Below are 19,970 nucleotides of genomic sequence, written 5' to 3'. Positions count from 1 at the left end.
AACCTGAAGGAGTGGCATTTGAATCTGGTCTTTAAGTGGATGTTTTCCTTACAGTTCTTTTCATTATAATTTGTTTGGTTATACCAAAGTGGTGACAATTTTATATGACTGGTTACGTTTTAGTCTCGTAACCCGAGTCCTGCCTGTGCCTCTACACAGACCGCCAGCCTCCGGGTCGATATCAAGGGCTAAAGTCAGTTTCACTAGAGATTTAAGGCAAGTTTCCACAAATGTAAGACTATGTTTGCAACACCTCCAGGGACAAGAGAATAAAATAAGGAACTTTTTTTGTTTCTAAGTGTAGTGATATTCGTGTCTGGAATTTTTTCCCATTGGTGTTATTTGCCCAGGCTTTGTGATATCAACCTCTGAGACGGGGCCCTCTGCCCTCGGTTGAATGAATCTCCCTTGATGCGTGATAACTGCATGAAAAAAATCACAATTTCAACAGCAACACGTCAAACAACCACTAGGCCTCAAATGACTTTTGCATTCACTTCTCGCCATTTAACAGACATGTGAAAGTTCACTGATGAACAGGAGGCTGAATTGAAGGATACTTATGGATCATTATTTTGAGTGATTATTCACACAAGGCTTGTTGCAGAGGATTGGTCATCACGGCCATAATTATTCCCTGATTTATTCCCCAGTCATACTGTGAGATTGGATTTGTGGGTGACAAAGTGAGGAAGGCTTACAACGACTTTGGTGATCTCCTGAATTTTCCTTGCAATGTTCATCCAAGCTTAAAGTGGACCACACCAGCAGCTGTAGCTGAAAGCTTATACCAAACGATTTCACCAGTTTATGGATACAGCCACGCCATCTACTCCAGATATGGTTATGTATGGGTCCAAAAACCATCAACACTTAAGTCTCGTAGCTAAAGGAACCTACAGTAGGAAATATTACAAACCTCAGTATGTTTGAAACATGCTGGTCGGTATTCTCTTCGTCCGCATGGCTACTTGTTGCTTTCTGTTCCATTTGCCCGAACTGAACTTGGTAGAAGAGCTTTTGTCCATTTAGCACCCTCGGCCTGGAACAAACTGCAGAAGGAAGGGAAAATGACTGAATTCATTTCATTAAGTGCTTTTAAATCTAAACTACGAATCCTTGAGGCCAAGTTCATAACATGTAACTGTTTCAATTAGATTGATTGTCATTTTAACTGACTTTTTAATTTGAATTTTATTGAATTTTATTTTTTATTTTATTTGTATTCTTTCACTTATTGTTGCATGTGTGTTGTTGCTGCCTGTGTTTGAGTAATTTCTGTAACTGTGAGACATCTGCTGCTGCCTATCTTGGCCAGGTCTCCCTTGAAAAAGAGGTTTTTAATCTCAATGGGATCTTCCTGGTTAAATAAAGGTTATCACACTGACACGAAGTATTCTTCATGCTGAACATGAATGTTGATGCGGTTTTTACTCTTCTGTTCACTGGACAAGTTTGCTTCCTTATTTGGGATTGGCACAAGAGAAACTAGTTTCAGTGTAATGAAAGAGCATTTTGTGCCATGAACAGGAAGTTGAAGTACGGATCATTATTTTGAGTGATAGGCACGATCAGTTCATTGCCTGTTTTGTTGCTTCATGTTGACAGTATAGTTTATGGCCAACCATATTCTCTCACCCCAACCGGTCACGGCAGATGGCCCCTCCCTGAGCCTGGTTCTGCCGGAGGTTTCTTCCTGTTAAAAGGGAGTTTTTCCTTCTCACTGTTGCCAAAGTGCTGCTCATAGGGATTCATTCTTTAAAAAATTCTTTAAAAAATAAACATATGTGGCTGTCATTAAACTTCCATCTCAATGGTTGCTTATTCTCATGTATGTATGTTACCCATCACATTTATACCTGAGCATGTGTCATCCTCCAAAGCTCCCGTGGTTTTCTTCAGATCTTTCGCCACCGCTCCCAGATCAGCTGTCACTTCCTGTAAAGTTTCTCCTCCTTCGTATTGATGCCTTCGTCTACGTGCCTTTCCTCACAGGAATTTGTTATTGTGGGGAGTCCACATCGCACATGACATTTGACATCAGTCATCGAGCCCCCTCTCGCTCCCAGTGGAGAACATCTCACAGCTATAGGTAATGGGGCTGAGATGAGAGCTGAGAGTAGGAGAGGCAGCTCGTGTCTTTAATGGCTCCCTAAACGGCAGGTTCCTCATTTTAAAGAAGGCCTGTCGAGGATTTTATTTCGACTTGTCACTGTGAGACTAATTGATAGAGGAACGGTTTTCTTCTACTTCTACTGACATTTTCTAACAACCATTTTCCCCGCTGCCTTTTTTGAGGTATTATGGCTGAGAACTCTTATTATATAGGTCCATATTGCTTTGAGACTAGAATAATTTGATTATTTTTAAATATATGTCCGTAATCGTGGCGTCGGCAATCTTGGTTTCATGGCACTTGATGCACGGAGAACCCTGCAAGAGTGATTTAGTGTGTTTTTTGTGGTTCGTTTGTTTTAAATGAAATTATGGAGTTCATCAACATCTAATAAGCCATAGGAAAGCCTAAAGAAGTGAGGGGGTGTGTAAGAAAAGGAGAAAATGGGAGTAGGGAATTTGTTTTTGGTTTTCTTTCTTTGTAATGGCCTTCTTCTCCGGCCCATCAAAGACAACTTTGGACAGGAACATCTATTTACTGGGTGAACCTTCAAAATAGATTACTTTTTCTCTTTTTCCACAAACGCCAATTTCCAGGGCTGAAAAACGAAAGCCAGCTTTCAGACGTGTCAAAATCTGCAGTTCGTCTAATGGCCCCTTGAGGCTGTCAACAATTCGTACAGACTCCAGCGTTAAAATGCGAAACTTTATAGCCCTAAAAATCTACAGAATGGTTTTTGGGATCTATCCATACCCTTTCATAGATCATATTAAAAATCTGATATATTTTCTGTGTTCTATAGCGAGTACAGGGTTTATTATATTTTATTTATATTTTTATCTACATTTCACACAGCGTACTGGCATGTTCAGAATTTCCATATATATAGTATATATTTCTTTAAGTGCCTTTTCTGTTTTCTGTCTTGCAACAAGCCCTCTCAATTATCTTTGTGCTCTTGGTGCCTTTGGAAGCATTTTGATGGGATTAGCTGAACAATAACATGACCTGCTGGTTTTTATCACTCGGTTATCATCTGCATTAAGTCTGTGACTTACACTGACAGCCCAAACTAGCAGCCTAAACTTGTTAGCACTCTTTTGTGCCTGTGTAGTCGTTGCCTGCTCAAAAAAAACAAGCATCACAAAGGCCAAAATACTAACGCTGAGCCTTTAAAGTATGGCCACCAGCGAGGAGGTGCTACACCTGAACGTCTACAGCGTCCGCTCCTTCCTCATTAACTGTTTTATGCTTCTTTTGTTTTCGCAGCTCTCCTATGGTTCCAGCTCACCAGCCCTGTCCAACCGCCAGCGTTTCCCGACATTCTTCCGCACGCACCCGTCAGCCACCCTTCACAACCCCACCAGGGTGCAGCTCTTCAAGAAGTGGAAGTGGACTCGTATCGCCACCATTCAGCAGACCACTGAAGTCTTCACTTCCGTCAGTACCTTTAATCTTCATCACTCTTTTGTCTTCAGCTCTCTCTTCTTGCTTGCTCACTCCTGGCTTTATGGCCTGAGCCTGGCTGCTTGCTTGCCAGCCTCTGAATGTTTGTTTATGAGCAGGCTAAGCTATACACCTTTAAGCAATCTCTCCTGGCGATTGATGGAGGATTTTTTTTAAAGTAATTTGTTGGAGTATTGCTTGTGAGAAATATTGATCTGGCAGGACACTCTCCTAGCCATAGCGATCGATACCAGCGTCACTTGGGTTGGTTCCTGTAATGGAGGTTAATGATTCTGCTCGCTCTTCCTTTCCTCCCGCTTCTCGCATTCTTCTTCTTTCCAGTCATGTCTTTGTCAAAAAATCTATTCTCTCCCATGCTGTCTTGTTGTTATTTATCATACATGCCCACAGTCTCCATCCCTCTCTTGGTGTTTCTCATGTACACTTCAGATTTATTTATTTCCCCCCCTCTGGACTTAGCTGCATTTCTTTTGTCTTTCTGTGTAATCTCAACCTGCCTTCTCTCTTCATCTCTCTGTTCGGCCGCCTCTCTAACCTCCTCTTCCTCCCCCCTCCCTGTCTGTCTTCGTCTGTCCTTCCCTTTCATGTGGCAGACTCTGGATGATCTGGAGCAGAGGGTGAAGGAGGCAGGCATCGAGATCAGCGTTCGCCAGAGTTTCCTCACCGACCCGGCTGTCGCTGTCAAGAACCTCAAGGTGCTTTGATTAAAAATTCACCTCAGCTGCTGGTCGTCTCGCTCCCCCCCTCCTCTCCCCCTCTCCTTTCTCCTCTGGCTCACAGCTGCACACGATGCCATTAGCATAGATTTGATAGAGGAAATTAATGCGCCATGCTAATTAGCAGCTCCCGAACAGCAGCATGTGCCATCCTGTGAAGCGGCAAGACTTTGGCACATTGTGCTGCCACATCAGACTGCACTACTGAAGTTCTATTGTTGCTGCTGATGTAACTAAGCAATGTTTTGTTATGATTTGATGCAGCGCCAGGATGCTCGGATCATCGTGGGGCTCTTTTATGAGACCGAAGCACGGAAGGTGTTTTGTGAGGTTGGTACCTTTTCCCTGCTCAATTGATCCCAGAACGCCCAACCTGACTGGCTATTAGAAGAAATTGAGCTCTGTAATGGGCTCTTTGAATGTCTGAATGAACATCCTTGTTTGGCAGCGATACAACACGCTCAACTGGGAATAATTTATCTTTCTCTTCATCCTTCTGTGCTGCAGGTGTTCAAGGAGAAGCTCTACGGGAAGAAGCATGTGTGGTTCCTGATAGGCTGGTACGCAGACAACTGGTTTAAGATCAAAGACCCGGCCATCAACTGCACAGTCGAGAACATGACGGAGGCCGTGGAGGGTCACGTGACCACTGAGATCGTCATGCTGAATCCTGAAACTGTCCGTGGAGTCTCCAACATGGTGGGAATGCAAATCGCTCCTCTATTTAATGCATTAAAGAGATTAGTTGTATTAATCAGGGAAAACATGTGTAGCTTGATCGACAAATAATGAGTGTTGGTAACTGGATTACAGAGAAAACATCGCAATTCAAAGTAATTAAGGCAATTTGATTGAACGATGGTGTTTAATGAGCTTATAATGACATTAAATAGAGCTCACCTGTTCTTTGTCCAGCACTTTGGGGATCCGGTAACACATACAATGCTTTGGTTCATGTCTACAAACTGATGACATTCCCATCAGCCTCGCCTGTGCTTTTGTTGATTAGCAAAAACACAGATTTATACTTCTTGGCTGCCACCAACTTCTTTGAAATGTTTCAATATTCATATTTAAAGTATTGAAACTTGATAAATTTCCAGCCAATTTTCCAGCTTTGTGGTTTGTGGCAAATGCCAGATATAGCAGCGATTCAGCTATAGATAGTAACAGCTGTCAGGAGACGGCTCCCGACAGCTCTGATGGAGTTCGGGACATGACCTTGGTGCAGTTGCTGTAACAGATTATTGAATTGTAAAACCTTAACTCTAACTGTGTGACAACTCACCTGCATGAGTTCCAGAAAAGTAGATTGTGATTAAGCGTAAGGTCCTCACAAATCCTGTCTGTGTTGGGAAAAGGCCTAATTCATAGTTATGAATATTTAATGAAGTTAGCGCTGTTGTGCCGTGCGCACAAATGTGTGTAAATCTGCACAACTCCGATGCTTTGGAAACGTGCAGGTATTTAATGAAGTCAAACAGCTGGAAGGGCGCTTTGAGGCTTAATATTATTTGGCATGTTTGTTTGGGCAGCGTGAGAGAGTGCAAGAGTGAAGTCAAAAGTGCCAGAACTGTGAGAGTTGGCAAACCTGCATAAAAATGTAATAGAAAAGGAAAGATTTTTATTTTTAATCTCTTTTCCTTTCCTACACTCATAAGGCAGATTCAGGATGCTCTGCTCCTTTGCGAGACGTGGTCCAGATCAGATGGGTGCAGTACGCACCAGGTGTCAAAACCAGCTGTACCAAAAATCGGGGAATGTAGAACTGTTGAAAACATAACACGAGGGAGCGTCACTTCACTCATGCCACGCCCGTCTCCTCGGAAATCTGTGCGTGCAGACAGATCTTGACACTCGCATCTGCTTCCTGGCACGACAGCTGAGGTTTTAAGACAGACGGGTGTGCAGAATGTTCTTTTTGTCTGGGCTCTAAAACAAAACCACATCAAGTAATATTTCATCTTAAAGTTAGCTGGAGGAGCTGTAGCTGGAGGATTTGTTGCAGACTGTGTATTAAAGTGGGGATAATGATGTAAGTGTACACGGCCACGGCAAACAGCGCATGTGGGAGGGTTAACTCACGTGTACAGTACAGATGTGCGCCTGATGTGAAGCGCCCTAAAAAAGTCCAGGCACATTCATTTTTCCTTCTTTTTTTCCTCAGTTCAATACCTTCATATCATTTTGTGACGTCCCCAGTTTGCACATAACCACATCTTTCACCTGACTTTACATTTGTGAGTGAGGTCCACATACCTACATGGTGCGAGATAAATGGGCAGTCAAAGCCCCAACAAGTTCTGCTTTGAACGGCACGCAATAATGAAAGTCTTTTTGCCATTGTGACAAACAATCATCAGAAACTCGCAGTGCATGACGCGTTGCCCACTTCTCTGTTCATTGGTCACAGTTTAAGGTTGCCCTGTTCCCAAAGTATTTCCAAACTGACTCTACTGGAAATCGCTGGGTCACAAATGCCATCATTACAACTATATCACCACAGTTGTTCTTGCTGGCCTAAATGTTCCCTCTGCTGGCCTACAGCATTGCATTTTATAATTTTGAAATGCTGTTAACGTCTCATTTTTATAAAAAATATATATAGAAAACAGCCTAAAAGAGCTGCTAGTTGTTTGTGGTCTCTGTATGCTCCTCTTTTCTCTCTTCTCTTCCCGTCACCCCACCACCACCAGTCGCAGCAGATGGCTGCTCCTCGCTGAGCCTGGAGGTCTCTTCCTGTTAAAAGGGAGCCGTTCCTTCCCTCCATCACTGTGTCAATAAAACTCAATGGAGAAAAAGACTTTTAAAAAAATGAAAAGGACCAAACAAGTGGTACTGATATCAGTCGGTTTGTGCTCTGTTCTACTAATTGGAGTCTGTCTCTTTCCTTGAATTAACAGTGTATGCATAATATAATCAAATCGAACCACACCTGAAATCTTTACCTGGAGATGCACTTAGTGCTCTTTAAAGGCACTTCCTCTGTTTAAATATAGTTCACACCTGTCAACACAATTTGAACACAACCAGCGTGACTTAATGTCCAAAAATCCTGGGCATGGTGTTTAAGCAATGTTAACTGAAGTTGGTCTATGGCCAGGACTTAGTGTGACGTAATGTCATTTTCCTGTAATGCTGCTGTGAGTCAACCAGGAAAGTCATTAAGAGGTGGCCCGGGAAAAGGCGAAGCTTCCTGAGGAAAAACGGGAAAGATTAGAAGAAATATTGGAAGTGAAAACAGCAGCTGCACTCATCTGAAAACATTCACGTTTTAGTTAAAATATGCAGAGAGTAATTACAAAAAGTATTTTATTAATGAAATTAAAGCGATTAAAGCATTTTTGGCTCTTTTTTTAATTGCTTTAAATGTAATTTAATTTGCTCGCACCGCAGCTTCAGGCGATCGCTTGTAAATAAACAGCTGTGATGACTTCCTCCTGTCCTGTTGATGTGTATTCTGAGCCGTCATTCATTCACTGTTGCCAGGTTTCAGCTCTTATATATCTGGATCCTCGTGAGGCACGAGTTATTTCAGGAACGGCTGGCATGTTAAGAACAATAAAGTCATAGCTTCAGTGAACTTTGCATGACCTGAATCGATAATGTGTTTGCTAAACTGCTGAGAATGCCTGGGAGTTTATGCATTTAAATTATCAGCAGCTCGCTTTTTCTCATTTTTGTCCGACGCTCATTTGGCTTCTCAGGTGCAGTCGCTCTCCTCTGTTTACCTGCTCTAATCCTCTTACGCCGTCTCTTCTTCTCTCCCTTTTCCCTTTTTTCTTCGACCTTCTCCGACTCTGCCGGTCTGCCGTGGATCATCCCGTCATTCTTCTTGTTTACCCATCTCTCCTTTACCATTTCCTCGTCCTGCCTTTTCTCACCACCACCCTCCCCTCCATCCCTTCCTCCTTCCCTTGCACTTCATCAGCAGCTGTTGTTTATATTCATACAGCACCTGCCACTACCTGCTGCTTTAGCTGTTGACGAGTTATGCTCAAGGGGTGATAAGAATTACAGCCAGAACTCCTGCTCCCTGTCCGTCTATTCAAATTCAATTTCTAAGTTTGAAATTGGCATAGCACTCTTAGATAGAGCACTCAGATTAAACTACTATGCCAATACTGCAGGGTCTGCAAAGCACATTGTCAGCTAGTTTTCAGAAGGCAGTGGCAGATTTAAATGCCAAATGCCAAGGTGGAATTTCAATTAGATGAATTTGACATAAGTGAATTGGAGTGTGTGTAGGCCTAATTGGCCTCAAAGAATCCACAGAGACACAATGATGAATGGTAGCAATAATTTCCCATTGCGCGTGTATCCAGGCTTTCAGCGGGAGATAATTTTGATTGGTGTTTAATCACAAAATGAGTTCTAAACTCAAATGCTTGTGAGAAAAGGAAAAAGTTGGCCTGTCTTAAGATTACTGTAAGAGTGTAGCAAAGCAATAAAGATGCCTGGGGATCAACCGCAACCAAAGAAAGAGATGTGACAGATATGTGTGATACAGTTAACGATCAGCTTCCTCACCAAAGGTTAGATGAGACGACTAACAGGGCACGTAAATGAATATGAGGATGGAGATTTTCTTTTTTCTTTGTACAATAACTTTCAATAAATAAAAATGTTACTTTCCCACTATGAATCTCTTCCGAGTTGCAGTTGCTTAATTACGTGGAGTCGGGTGGAATTTAGTTTCTTTTGAAGTCGCTTTATTTTTGATCCTTCGTTAAGGGCTCTGTTCCAGAGAGCAGGTTTCATGAAGATTCAGTTTTTTAACCCTGAGATGAAGCTCCGGGGTTTCTGTTCCAGAAAGAGAGCTAAGTTAAACTTTAAGTCGGTTACCATGGTAACTGACTCTGTGAACCTCATCGGCTTGCCTGGTTTCTTCAGCGAGCTCTGAGTTTCTCTGTGACTCCTCCCCTCCTGAGCAGGAGGGGACAGCTGGTTCCCACCTCAACCAGATTTTTGTACTTTTTTTCTTGTACATTTCCCACCGGCCACCTTTCTTTTTCTTCTCACATCCACTCATTCCTGCGTATTATTTTTAACGACTGATCAAGTTTAATGATTCCCAGGCTTCCGGGAAAAGGTGCTGGAGCTCCTGATGGGTTGTCTATCACTGCAAAGGAAGTGATTTTTGGTACCAGAAGCTTTCTATGAGCTTTTTATTAGTTTTTTTTTTTTTTTTTTTAAATTTATGTGATTTGTAAATGGTCAATACTTGGACCATGAAATCTTGGAATTAATATCTGCATATTCTGTCTACTCAGGTACCCTGGAGGCTAAATCACCAGACTAGCACATGATAAGCTTAGATGGGCATACATTTGCATAAATAGGGAAAACACAAGTAAAATCTTGTTTGATAAATCCAAACATGTTTTTCAGGGAGTTCTGTGTTTCATAAGTCTTTAGAAACACATAGCGGTTAGCTTAGCCGACACAGCTCTGAATGCCAGAAGGCTATTCTGTTTAGAAAAGTAAAAGATCAATTATTTAGGGTCCTGTCCACATGAGGGGTATTGAAAGGGTCCAAGTGCCCCTATGCCCAGCTCTACTGCCCCTCAAAAGCCCCTCTGGCTCGCCCAAGTACCCTCTAGCCAGCACAAGAGGCCCTATGGTTAGCACAGATGCTAATCCTGTGTGATCCTAAAGCATAACTCCACCATTAAAGTGGGGCCCACTCCTGACATGCTGCTATTTGCTATGCACCCTTCCTCTTGTTAGCATATATTTTGGCAGACAGATATCAGTTCAGGTTGGCTGCACATAGAAGGAGCTTTTTTATTTCATCATGGTAGAAGCAGTATTTATTTATTCTGAACCAAATTTATTTTTAACACTCCAATCTCCACCAAGTTCAGCTTGTCACAGAGAGACGGTTTCTGACTCTGAAGCCGCTCACTTTTTTCCTCGGTTTATTTGAAGTAGGAACAAGTGTTTACTACAGGAGAGTAAAAATAAATCCTAAATCAAATACACACATTATAGTGAATACCAGAAATGACTTCCAAAGATCTGAGGGTCGATTCATTTGTTGGCTCTTCAAGTTTTTTGCTTTAGTTATGTGAATATCTAGCAACACAAATAAAAAATGAGTCAATGTAAACCTTCTTTGCAGTGTTGCATTTCTTGGCTCTTTGATGTCCTCTCTGTCTTCTTTTTCTCAGACATCACAGGAGTTTCTCGCCGCCTTGATGTCTCGTCTGGGAGGGAAGAACCCCGAGGAGACCGGCGGGTTTCAGGAGGCCCCTCTAGCCTACGATGCAGTGTGGGCGCTGGCACTAGCCCTTAATAAGACTGTGGCACCGCTGAAGGCTAAGGGCCGACGTCTGGAGGATTTCAACTATAACAACCACGACATCACGGCCGAGATTTACAGGGCCCTCAACACGAGCTCCTTTGAAGGCGTCTCGGTAAGTGCCCTATGACAGCTGGGATAGGCTCCAGCGCCCCCCGCGACCCTGAGAAGGATAAGCGAATGGATGGATGGTTCAAACTATGCAAAATCAAATAATATATAAGTAAATACCCCTTTTTTGACTAGAAACACAGCAATAACTTTCATACATTCACCAGTAACTTCACGTTTTTGGCATTTTCTTCTGATTATCGTCCCTCACGTTTTGCACCGCTCAGTCCTGAGCCAGCTTCAGCTGCTAACAAAAACTAGCCAGCATTTGCACATCACCTGAAATTCAGAATTCATTTAAAAATCTTAAAATGACATGTGGCCTCTACACGGCCAGGCTCACATAGGCTCTTACAGAGCAAGTCTGCTGAGAACTCATTCCAGCGATCGACCTCTCTGATCAACTGTTCCACGCTCTTCTTTGAAAGGTGACCGCGCTTTTGAGGCAGTAGCTCCTAAAATTGGAACAGCCTCCCTCTGCCCATCAGCTGCTGAAAACTCATTTTTACAGCTTATTTCCTGAATCACTCACCAGTTACTTTTGCTTATTGCTTATAAAAGAGCGTATGTTTGACTGTGGGATATGTAGATTTCTCTAATTTACTTCTTTAATTTGTGTTTGTTTGTTTTTTTTATCCAAACTGTGAAGCACTTTGCAGCTGTGTGGTTCCTGTTATAAAAACAACAGATATATGAATTTACAGGATACATCAAATTATTTTACATTAACTTTGTCAAAAGGCATTTTATGTCACTGAAGAAATGACACTGAATAATAATAATAATCATAATAATAATAATAATAAAAACCAGTTATAAAAGTATGGAAGTGGGGATAAAATAAAAGCCATGCACAGTCTCGTGTCATTGGGTATAATCTATTGCAGTCCAGTGCAGCTGCTCCACCAGATGCCCAACGAGTTTCCAATCACTGAGCATTAAAAATGAATTTGAATATTGTGATTTTTCCACTTTGCATCTTGGAGACGTCTGCCAGCACATTGTGCACCCCACAAAAATGGACACCTTCCATGCTGTGTTCCAGTTAACACTGGGCACTGATTGGAAGGGACAGTTCACCCCGAAATGTCATTTACATATTTTTGCTCTGCCGTGTAGTTCAGTTTAATCCTCTAGATTGATTTGGTGTGAGATGCCCACAACTATCACCGCACAATCTTTCTGCTGTCTGTCATTCTGCTGGAAAACATCCTATTAAACAGTCAGAAGCATGAGCATCTAAGAACACGTAGTTGCATGCATCCTTCTGCATAGTGATTACTTTGGTTCCTACAATTGCATAAATTGAAATTGCTTTAAAGTTTGTGGATGTTTTTGTGGATGGGTATAACTTCTGGAAAGAGACATTGCTGCTCAGTTAAATTGTATTTTTTGATGTTTTGAACACCAAGGCGAGCGCAATTTACTCCATTATATCTGAGAGGGAGAGAGAGCCAATGCCTCAAAACTGGACAACTCGCACAAAAACAGTCTGGATGGATACATAGCACAACGGGCTAGGGAAACATGTAAATATGTATGGTGCATGATCACAGAGAAGCTGTGAGGGTCTGTTTTGAGAGACAATCACGTGCTCATGTGGGCAGCTCTGTGCTGGATGATCTGATATCCTCGTGTTGGTGTTGTTCCCAGACCATCATGAAAATGTTGTTCCAGGTTCAACATTGCAAGTGACCAATCACATTGTTGTGACGTTATTCTTTTGCGCGCCAAGCCATTCGTGCATTTATGAAATTCCAATGTTGCAAGGACAATATCAATTCTGCTTACTGTTTATTAAAGGGTTACGGTTAGGGTCAGGGTCCGTTGATCGGCGGACAGAGGCGGTTTCACGCAGCTTTAGAACAGTTTTTTGTTTTACGCCGCTTTTTCCCGAAGTCGCAAAAGTATGACGTCACAACATTCTGATTGGTCACTTGCAATGTTGATCCTGGAACAACATTTAGTATGATGATCTGGGAACAACACCAACACGAGGATATCAGATCAACCGTTCTGTGCTAGCAGACAAACCACTAAGGAGAGTCGCCTTTGAACTTAGTCTGAAACCTGGAATTTGACAGATGTTGGCTGTCTTTAGCTTGCAGAGATCATGCTTACTTACTTCTTCTAAATTCATTTGTGCTACAGAGCTCTTGTTATGTCTTGTGCCTTTTTTAGTTACACAGTTTGGTTTATTTTGAGCCAAGCTAATAGAAAGATGCACAAGCACATTGCTGTCTGGGCCCTTTGTTGCCGCCACAGACATCCGACAGTCTGGCAGTTGCCCTTGAGAGACGGGCGTTATGGTCAAAAACACCTGCAGCTCTGCTTCAACTATTACTTCTAACTACCCTGAAAGATATGCAGGCCACCATTTCTGTCTCAACACAAGTTCAAGAAACAGATTATATGAAGAATATATATCATATCTGCACCCACCCCCCGCCGCTCCTCCTTTGATGCAGTGTCTCACTAAATCGATCTGTTGTCATTGATGGCTGAGCTCTTCTGTATGCTGTTCCGCTCTACATCATATAGCGCTAAATGTACTGTACATTACTACGTGAAGATATAACAATCATTATTTGTCTGCAGCGGCGCTGAACTGAACTTTACCGGTTGCCTGGTTTAAAAGCTGTTTGCATTTCTTGCCCATTTTTCTTCATCTCTGGTCTGTGAGCTGCAGGAGTGGTGTTAATCTCAGCAACCATTGGCAAAAAAAAGAATAATAACAAGTAATATTCCCTGAAATCCAGAATTATGTAGTTAAAAATGAGGCTTTTTATTTGCAATAATGTCAAGTTTCTGCTTTTTGAATGTGTCTCAGGGCCAGGTGGTGTTTGACGCCCAGGGATCCAGGATGGCAATGACTCTTATCGAGCAACTGCAAGGTAAAGCGCTTCTACGCTGTCCTCCCACGTTCAATTATAGTTGCAGAATCTGGACTGAATAATAAATGTCACTCATTGAAGAAAATCATTGCTCAATTTATTCAATGATGCATTGATTGCTGCTTTCAGCGCAGTCCGGAGAAAAGGCTCAGTTTAAGGGGCCCATTAACTGCACATGTGAACGAGCTGGGTGCAGTGCGGTGTTGACTCGAAGCTTCACTCTAATTGGGCACCAGCCTTCGTTTTAAGCTGTTTCTGGAAATGGCATCCTATTTGTCACCAGTGACTTAATGAGTTTCCCTGCATGGGATAAGGTTGAGGATTATTTTCTACCTCTGTTCTCTTTGGCGTCCTAACGGATGAGAATTTATAATCCTGCCCCTTTCCCCTCGCATTCGGTCTCATATTTCCTGTTGTGGTGTCGGGGTAATTTGACATCCACAATGAGACGACCTGACTCGAATCCCTGAATCACTGTGGGACCTCATCAGTATTCCTGGTCAAGACTGCCACATAAGCGCCTTTTTTTCCCTCTCTTTCTTTTCTCCTTCCACTCCCCTTGGTGCTTCTTTGTTTGTCCACCTTTTCATCCGTCGATTCTTTTGCGTATTCATTATGTGCCTTTTCTTTCTGTATTCACATATTGCACTGCCTAAACGGCAGCGGTATAAATATCAATGTTTATCAGCTCTCTCGAGGAGCAAATTAATTACAGAAGCAATGCTAATTAAACTTCATACCTTTCTTGCTTTCTTGTCTCTGCTTCTCAAACATGTAGGAGGCAGTTATAAGAAGATTGGTTACTATGACAGCTCTCAAGGGAACCTCTCCTGGTTTGGCAATGATGTTTGGATAGGTAAGATGGATTTTACGGCACCGATCGCTCAGCTTCCTGTGTCTGTATTTGTGTCCTGTGTCATGCCGTGAGTCAGCCGGGTTACATGTTTGTGCTTTGACTTCAGACCTCCGCTGCGTGGCTTAATTTAGCCTCCTTTACTGTCTAAATGATGTATAATCACGGTGGATTTTTTTGTAACCACTTGTTTAGATGAAGCTAGTTATTTGGATTCTGACGCTCGCCCTCAAATTAGCCGGCTGCGCACTCACTGTCCAACATGTGTTAAAAGTGTTGGCGCAGCACATGGACTGTAATCAAACAGGCCGGCGTCCTACTGTGAGTTAGCCTGTTTTTCTTAACCTATATTTGTTTCCATGCTGGCAAACTGGCACCATTAAAAGTAAACCAAAGTGGCTTTTCACAGTTACTGCTATTGATGTATGATATTTGTCACTGAATTAAATACATGCCTGAAAAAAATTCAGTTTTAATCCAAGTTTTGGAGTAACAGGGACATCTGTTCTCTGATTTTAAACCCTTCAGTCGAAGCGCTTTTAAATTTACAAGTTATAAAACACCCCAAATTAAACCAGTGATGACTCCACAGCAAACCATGGTAAGCTGATCTGCTGAGACCTGCAAGTTGACATTTCTTATTCTCGCCTAATCAAAACTGTAAATGAGAGAATAAATAAACCGCCATCAGTCAGAGATGGGACTACAACAACCCATTTTAATAATGTTAGTTGCAGGTGGCCTTGACAGCGTGTGCACTGCGCTCAGAAACCTCCAAAAAACTGTCAGCAGGTTGTAATTGCCTGGTCCAGTAACAGAGACCTTCAGGGTGGAAAGGGTTAAGCAAACTCATGGACGATTTTTCTCAATGCACAGCAGAAATGATGTGTAAATGTCAATGACTATAAAAATAAGTGTAGCCTGTGTGTGTGTGTATGTTAGCAGAGTTTTCTCTCTGGAAGTTTTGGAAGTTTTCAAAGTTTGTTTTAAAGCTGATATAAACGTATCAATGTGTCCCAGATAGCGGACACATTCTGGCCCTTTTGGCACTTATGGATCAGTAAAAGCACCAACAAGTACTGTGTGGACTGAACGCGGCCCAGAAGTAATGAAGTGGCCTTGGCATGCATTGCAGGAGATGTTATTATATTATGTGGGCCAGTTTTCAGAACACACCTCATATCTGTCTAATAAGTTAAGGCTCTGTTTGGCATGAGGCAACCAAATGTGGCCCATTTAAAAAAAAAAAAAAAAGCACACACACACAACCAAATTGTGCAATAAATTTTCTTGTATATAGAAACTTTTACAGTAATGCATGCACTGTGCACTCAAACATATGCAGTTGTAGAATAATAACATGTACACATTCTGCTTTAAAGAGCAATGCTAATCCAGTAAACCACAACAATACAACCTCTGACAGTAAGAGGGAATAAACTTGATTTTCTTGTTCCAGTGCAATGTTCTCCTAGGAAAACTTCAGGCACTCGTGGGGTTTTTCATTTAGAAATATAATAAATCTAAAGATTTTTGCAGACCCTGCGGTGGCATTATCCTCCCCGCAGCGTGACAGTGTGCCACGCCACACCACCCCACAAAAACAGCTTGAAAAGGCTCAAAGATCACATCACAGATCCCAAGGTGTTGACCTAGCTTCCAAACTCCCCAAATCCGATTAAGCATCCCAAAACAACCTTGCTACCCATAAACCCCAAAGGCACTGCCGCCATTTTCCTGGTATCAGAAACCACAGGCGTCCCATGTGAGTGCCCCTTTGGGTCAGGTTTTTTTTTTTTATAACATAAGGAGGACCTAAACAAGATTAGCACATGCATTGGAGCTTTTGTGTGTGAGCAGAGTAGCAGTGGAGGTCTACACAATATTAACAAGAAAATGCTGTGGAAGTTGCACAGCAGTCTCTCCACTTAATAATTTTTGTGATTAATATTTTTCTGATGAAGAATTAAAGGGTGCCACCTTAGTGCTGAATTGGACCGAGTTACTGAAAACTAAAACTGTGAAAATATGCACTTTTCCAGTTTGATGTACATATAGTTCAGTTTGACAGTTTAATTTATGGGATGCTGTAGCGACGGTCCTCCGGGCCTTATTTCAACATTTTGTCCTTGCTGACACTCAGAGCTCCAAGCTCGTGTAATCCCTGGAGGTGGAAGAGTTTCAGCCGATAAAAGAGGGAGGATGGATTTTTTTAAAGTTAATTGCTGCAGTCCGGTGCGAGGGGTTTCACAGTGCTGCAATGGCCTCCATACACTGTGCATCGCAGCTCAGTTGTTCATCTCTTTGCCTGATCTTAGCTTAGCTTGCCTCGCTAACCAACCAAGTTTTTTTTTTTTTTTTTTTTTTTTTTACATCTTTCTTCTGCATAAAGAAGCTCGAACTCAAGCCAAAAAGCCCGAACCTGTGCTTTAACTCCTGCTGCCCATACTTGAGTTTACTGTGAAAACCTATTAGCGATGATTTGCCTCAGACACCAAGACGAGTACTCTGGATGTTTACTGGCCCGTCTCTCCCTGAGGAGGTGACATACTTGTGCCTGGACAGAGTGTGCCACTAATCAATCCTGCACGCCAAGGCAGCCCACAGAGGGACGCCTTTTTTTTAGGCTTTTAAGGAAATGATCTGTTGCCAGGGCTTAACTGAACCCAGAAGAGGTAAAGTTTCCAGGTCAGTATCAGCATCCAGGGACAGGTGACCTGTTTGCTTGTAGGCGACATGTTTTTCCATCAGGCCGGCTTCCAGCTCTTTAGTTTGGCTTGTTGCAACGTGACAGGCTTGATGTCAGTCTAGTTAGAAGCCGCTGATGTGAAACTGACATGTTGTCCAGAGTGTCAGAGGTGAGTTTTGTTTGCTTTTTTAAATGAGCTTCTTCTTTTCTGTTTACCAAATAAAGACACATCCAGCTGACATCTACTTGTTGAGAGGAAATGAGTAATTTCCTGCTTTCTGGAGCTGACTCAGTTCGGGGAAGTTTTCTTCTTGACAGCTGGGGTGGAGGGGATGGGGGAAGGGCGTGCTTGATGTACTGACAGGGTGGAGTAAACAGCGCGGTTTTTAACTTAACCCCTGCGCTTGTTTTCCTTTGTGTTTACCACGCCCCTCCTCGCGTCGCTTTCTCACTCTCTGCACGGTCGCCCTAACAACCACTTTTTAGCTCAGCTCTTGTTCTGATCGCTGTGGCAACTGTTACAGAGCTGGGTCTCCATGGCAACTTCCCGTCCTGATTCCCTGATCAAGGACGGAGGAGGGCTTAGATGCTGCAAACACGCTGACTGAATGGACAGTTGACACATATACGCCGTGCACCTACTCAGAGCTGTAATTACTACGACTGTACATTCATTCAGACACGTACATGGCTTTCCACATTCTGGAATTTTAAATATTCCATATTTAAAGTTGACCTTTTATGGTCATTTTCAGGCCTATGGCTTTACTTAGAATCTACTGCAGCACTAATTCATCGCAATCCTTACTCATCTCATACTGGAGATGAATAAGGATCATGCACTGAAATCTGAAACAAGCTTCTGCGAGGTGACCGTATTAGGGATATATGCTCTCAGTGACATCATACAGAGCCAAGCGTAGAAAAAGTGTGTGAAACGGAGCATCAATCTGAAGTGTTAGCTTTTCACCTCAGAGATTATGTGGGAAATTACAACAGTTCCACTTCAAAAAAAATATTATAATTATAGCTATAGGAGCTGCAGTAAGCTCAGTTCTTTCTTACACCCCTGCCAGATCTTTTTTGTTTTCAAGCTTGTGGTCTTCAGTTTTTAGCAAGGTCATTCTAGAGTCTCCCAACCCCACAGTCATCATGGGAGGAGTATTTTAATTATAAAGTGTGTTGGATATTTACTGTCTATAACAGAAATATGTGAAGGTGTGTTGAGGTGTCGAGGGAAAAGCAGCTGGGTGAATGTAGAGTTGCTAAAGCATTCTGAGCCTTGCAAACCAAAAATAAAAATTTAAAACAAAGGAAGTGCAAAGATGATGTAACTACTGTAATATTCTCTCTTTGTGAAACTTTAACAAGCCGGCAGCGAAGCTGGCAGCGTATGGCACGTGTCATACTTCCATATATCACAAAAACACAGCTGCACTTCACACATAGTGAGTGTAACATGTACAGCATTGGTGATGTATGTTTGGTTTCAAATGACAAAATTGGACAGAAACTGTGCGCTTTATCAGATTGTGCCTTTAGGAAACACGGACAGAGAGAAAATATTTCTGAATTTTTCACATCCATGTTCTCTTGACTCGTATAAATTGGTGATGCTTCTTTTTAAAGAAGCAACGATGGCAGATTAATTCATTTGCAGATTATTTACTGACTTGAATGATTCATTATTCAACAAGTATACTGTTTCATGTTGCACTGCAAATCTGTGCATTCAAGATGTAAAGTACATGTTTAACATTTTTACTTGATTATGAGAACAGATGATGTTTTTCCTTTCAAACTACTAAACTGTTTATCTGTTAAGGACTAAATGTTGCACTGTTTCAACAGACTTTAGGCTCTTCAGTGCTTTTGTGCAGAATTTTTGTCGCCACCATCAAATCTGTTGCTAGGAGTTGCTTAAAGGTCATCATCCGATATTGGGTACATATGAACAGAAGCATCAGTGATCCCGTTTATTTTAAATTTCCCTTTAATGTGTCTGTTGTGGCTTTGTGAGTCACGCTGTTTTGGAGGGGATTTCTTATTTAACAGTGTTGCATTTTGTTTGTGTTGAAGATACAAATTTCTATTCAGTTTTTACTTTACCACATGAATAGACTGTTGGTCCTGCTGGATTTGATCCATGTGGAGAGTAATTTTGCCAGTGGAGATCTTAATCAGAAGTCTACACATAAATTTAGCTGAACTTGTGTAATCACATGAAGATTAATTGAGGAATATGGATGGACTGCAGGTATCCTGAATGAAGATCCCTAATGTCCCAGTTTCTCCTCATCCTTTCATCTCACTCAAGCACACAGTTTGATTGATGTACAAATCAGTCAGGACCACTATAGTCAAAATAAGATGTTTGTTTCCATCTGCTGTAAATTATGTTTGACTAAATGTCTGCGAGAGCAGCAGCAAGACATCAGCGCAGAGCAGAGGAGGCATCAGTAACATCAGATGTGACGGTGATTAAGAGGAGCTTGTAGACTCACAGCAGCTGTAGACCTTATGTGAAATTAGCCTGTTGGATGTGTAGACGGGTATCAGCTGTGTAATCAGCTTATGTGGGCTGGTATTGAGATCAGATCTCTGCGGGCCGACTGATCAATTGTGTTAAAGAGAGAGCTGAACCTGAACGTTAAACTTTTGATTTTGTGATCGATTTACACTCCTACCCTCACCCACGGCCACGAGCTGTGTGTAGTGACCAATGAAAAAAAGAAGCAGGTACAAGCTGAGGAAATGAGCTTCCTATAGAAGCTTGTTTAGAGTGAGAAGCTCAGTCGTTTAATGAAGACACTCCTCCAT

General features: G+C 42.1%; 1 protein-coding gene across 1 annotated transcript in view; it reads left to right on the top strand.

The window, feature by feature from the left end:
* gabbr1a (gamma-aminobutyric acid (GABA) B receptor, 1a) overlaps nt 1–19,970 on the top strand; it is a 141,621-nt gene that overhangs the window by 77,546 nt on the left and 44,105 nt on the right. Inside the window, exons 8-14 of the mRNA XM_085366700.1 lie at nt 3,386–3,556; nt 4,177–4,278; nt 4,564–4,629; nt 4,807–4,998; nt 10,473–10,718; nt 13,545–13,608; nt 14,387–14,464. Coding sequence (XP_085222826.1) covers nt 3,386–3,556; nt 4,177–4,278; nt 4,564–4,629; nt 4,807–4,998; nt 10,473–10,718; nt 13,545–13,608; nt 14,387–14,464 — 919 coding nt within the window. The remainder of the gene's footprint in view (nt 1–3,385; nt 3,557–4,176; nt 4,279–4,563; nt 4,630–4,806; nt 4,999–10,472; nt 10,719–13,544; nt 13,609–14,386; nt 14,465–19,970) is intronic.

This window comes from Diplotaxodon limnothrissa, linkage group LG11, assembly GCF_057381915.1.
Source record: "Diplotaxodon limnothrissa isolate DT_005_m linkage group LG11, D_limnothrissa_male_GT1.1, whole genome shotgun sequence".
Lineage (NCBI taxonomy): Eukaryota > Metazoa > Chordata > Actinopteri > Cichliformes > Cichlidae > Diplotaxodon > Diplotaxodon limnothrissa.
Note: the sequence above shows the minus strand (reverse complement) of the source record. Positions and strands in the feature narration are given on the sequence as shown.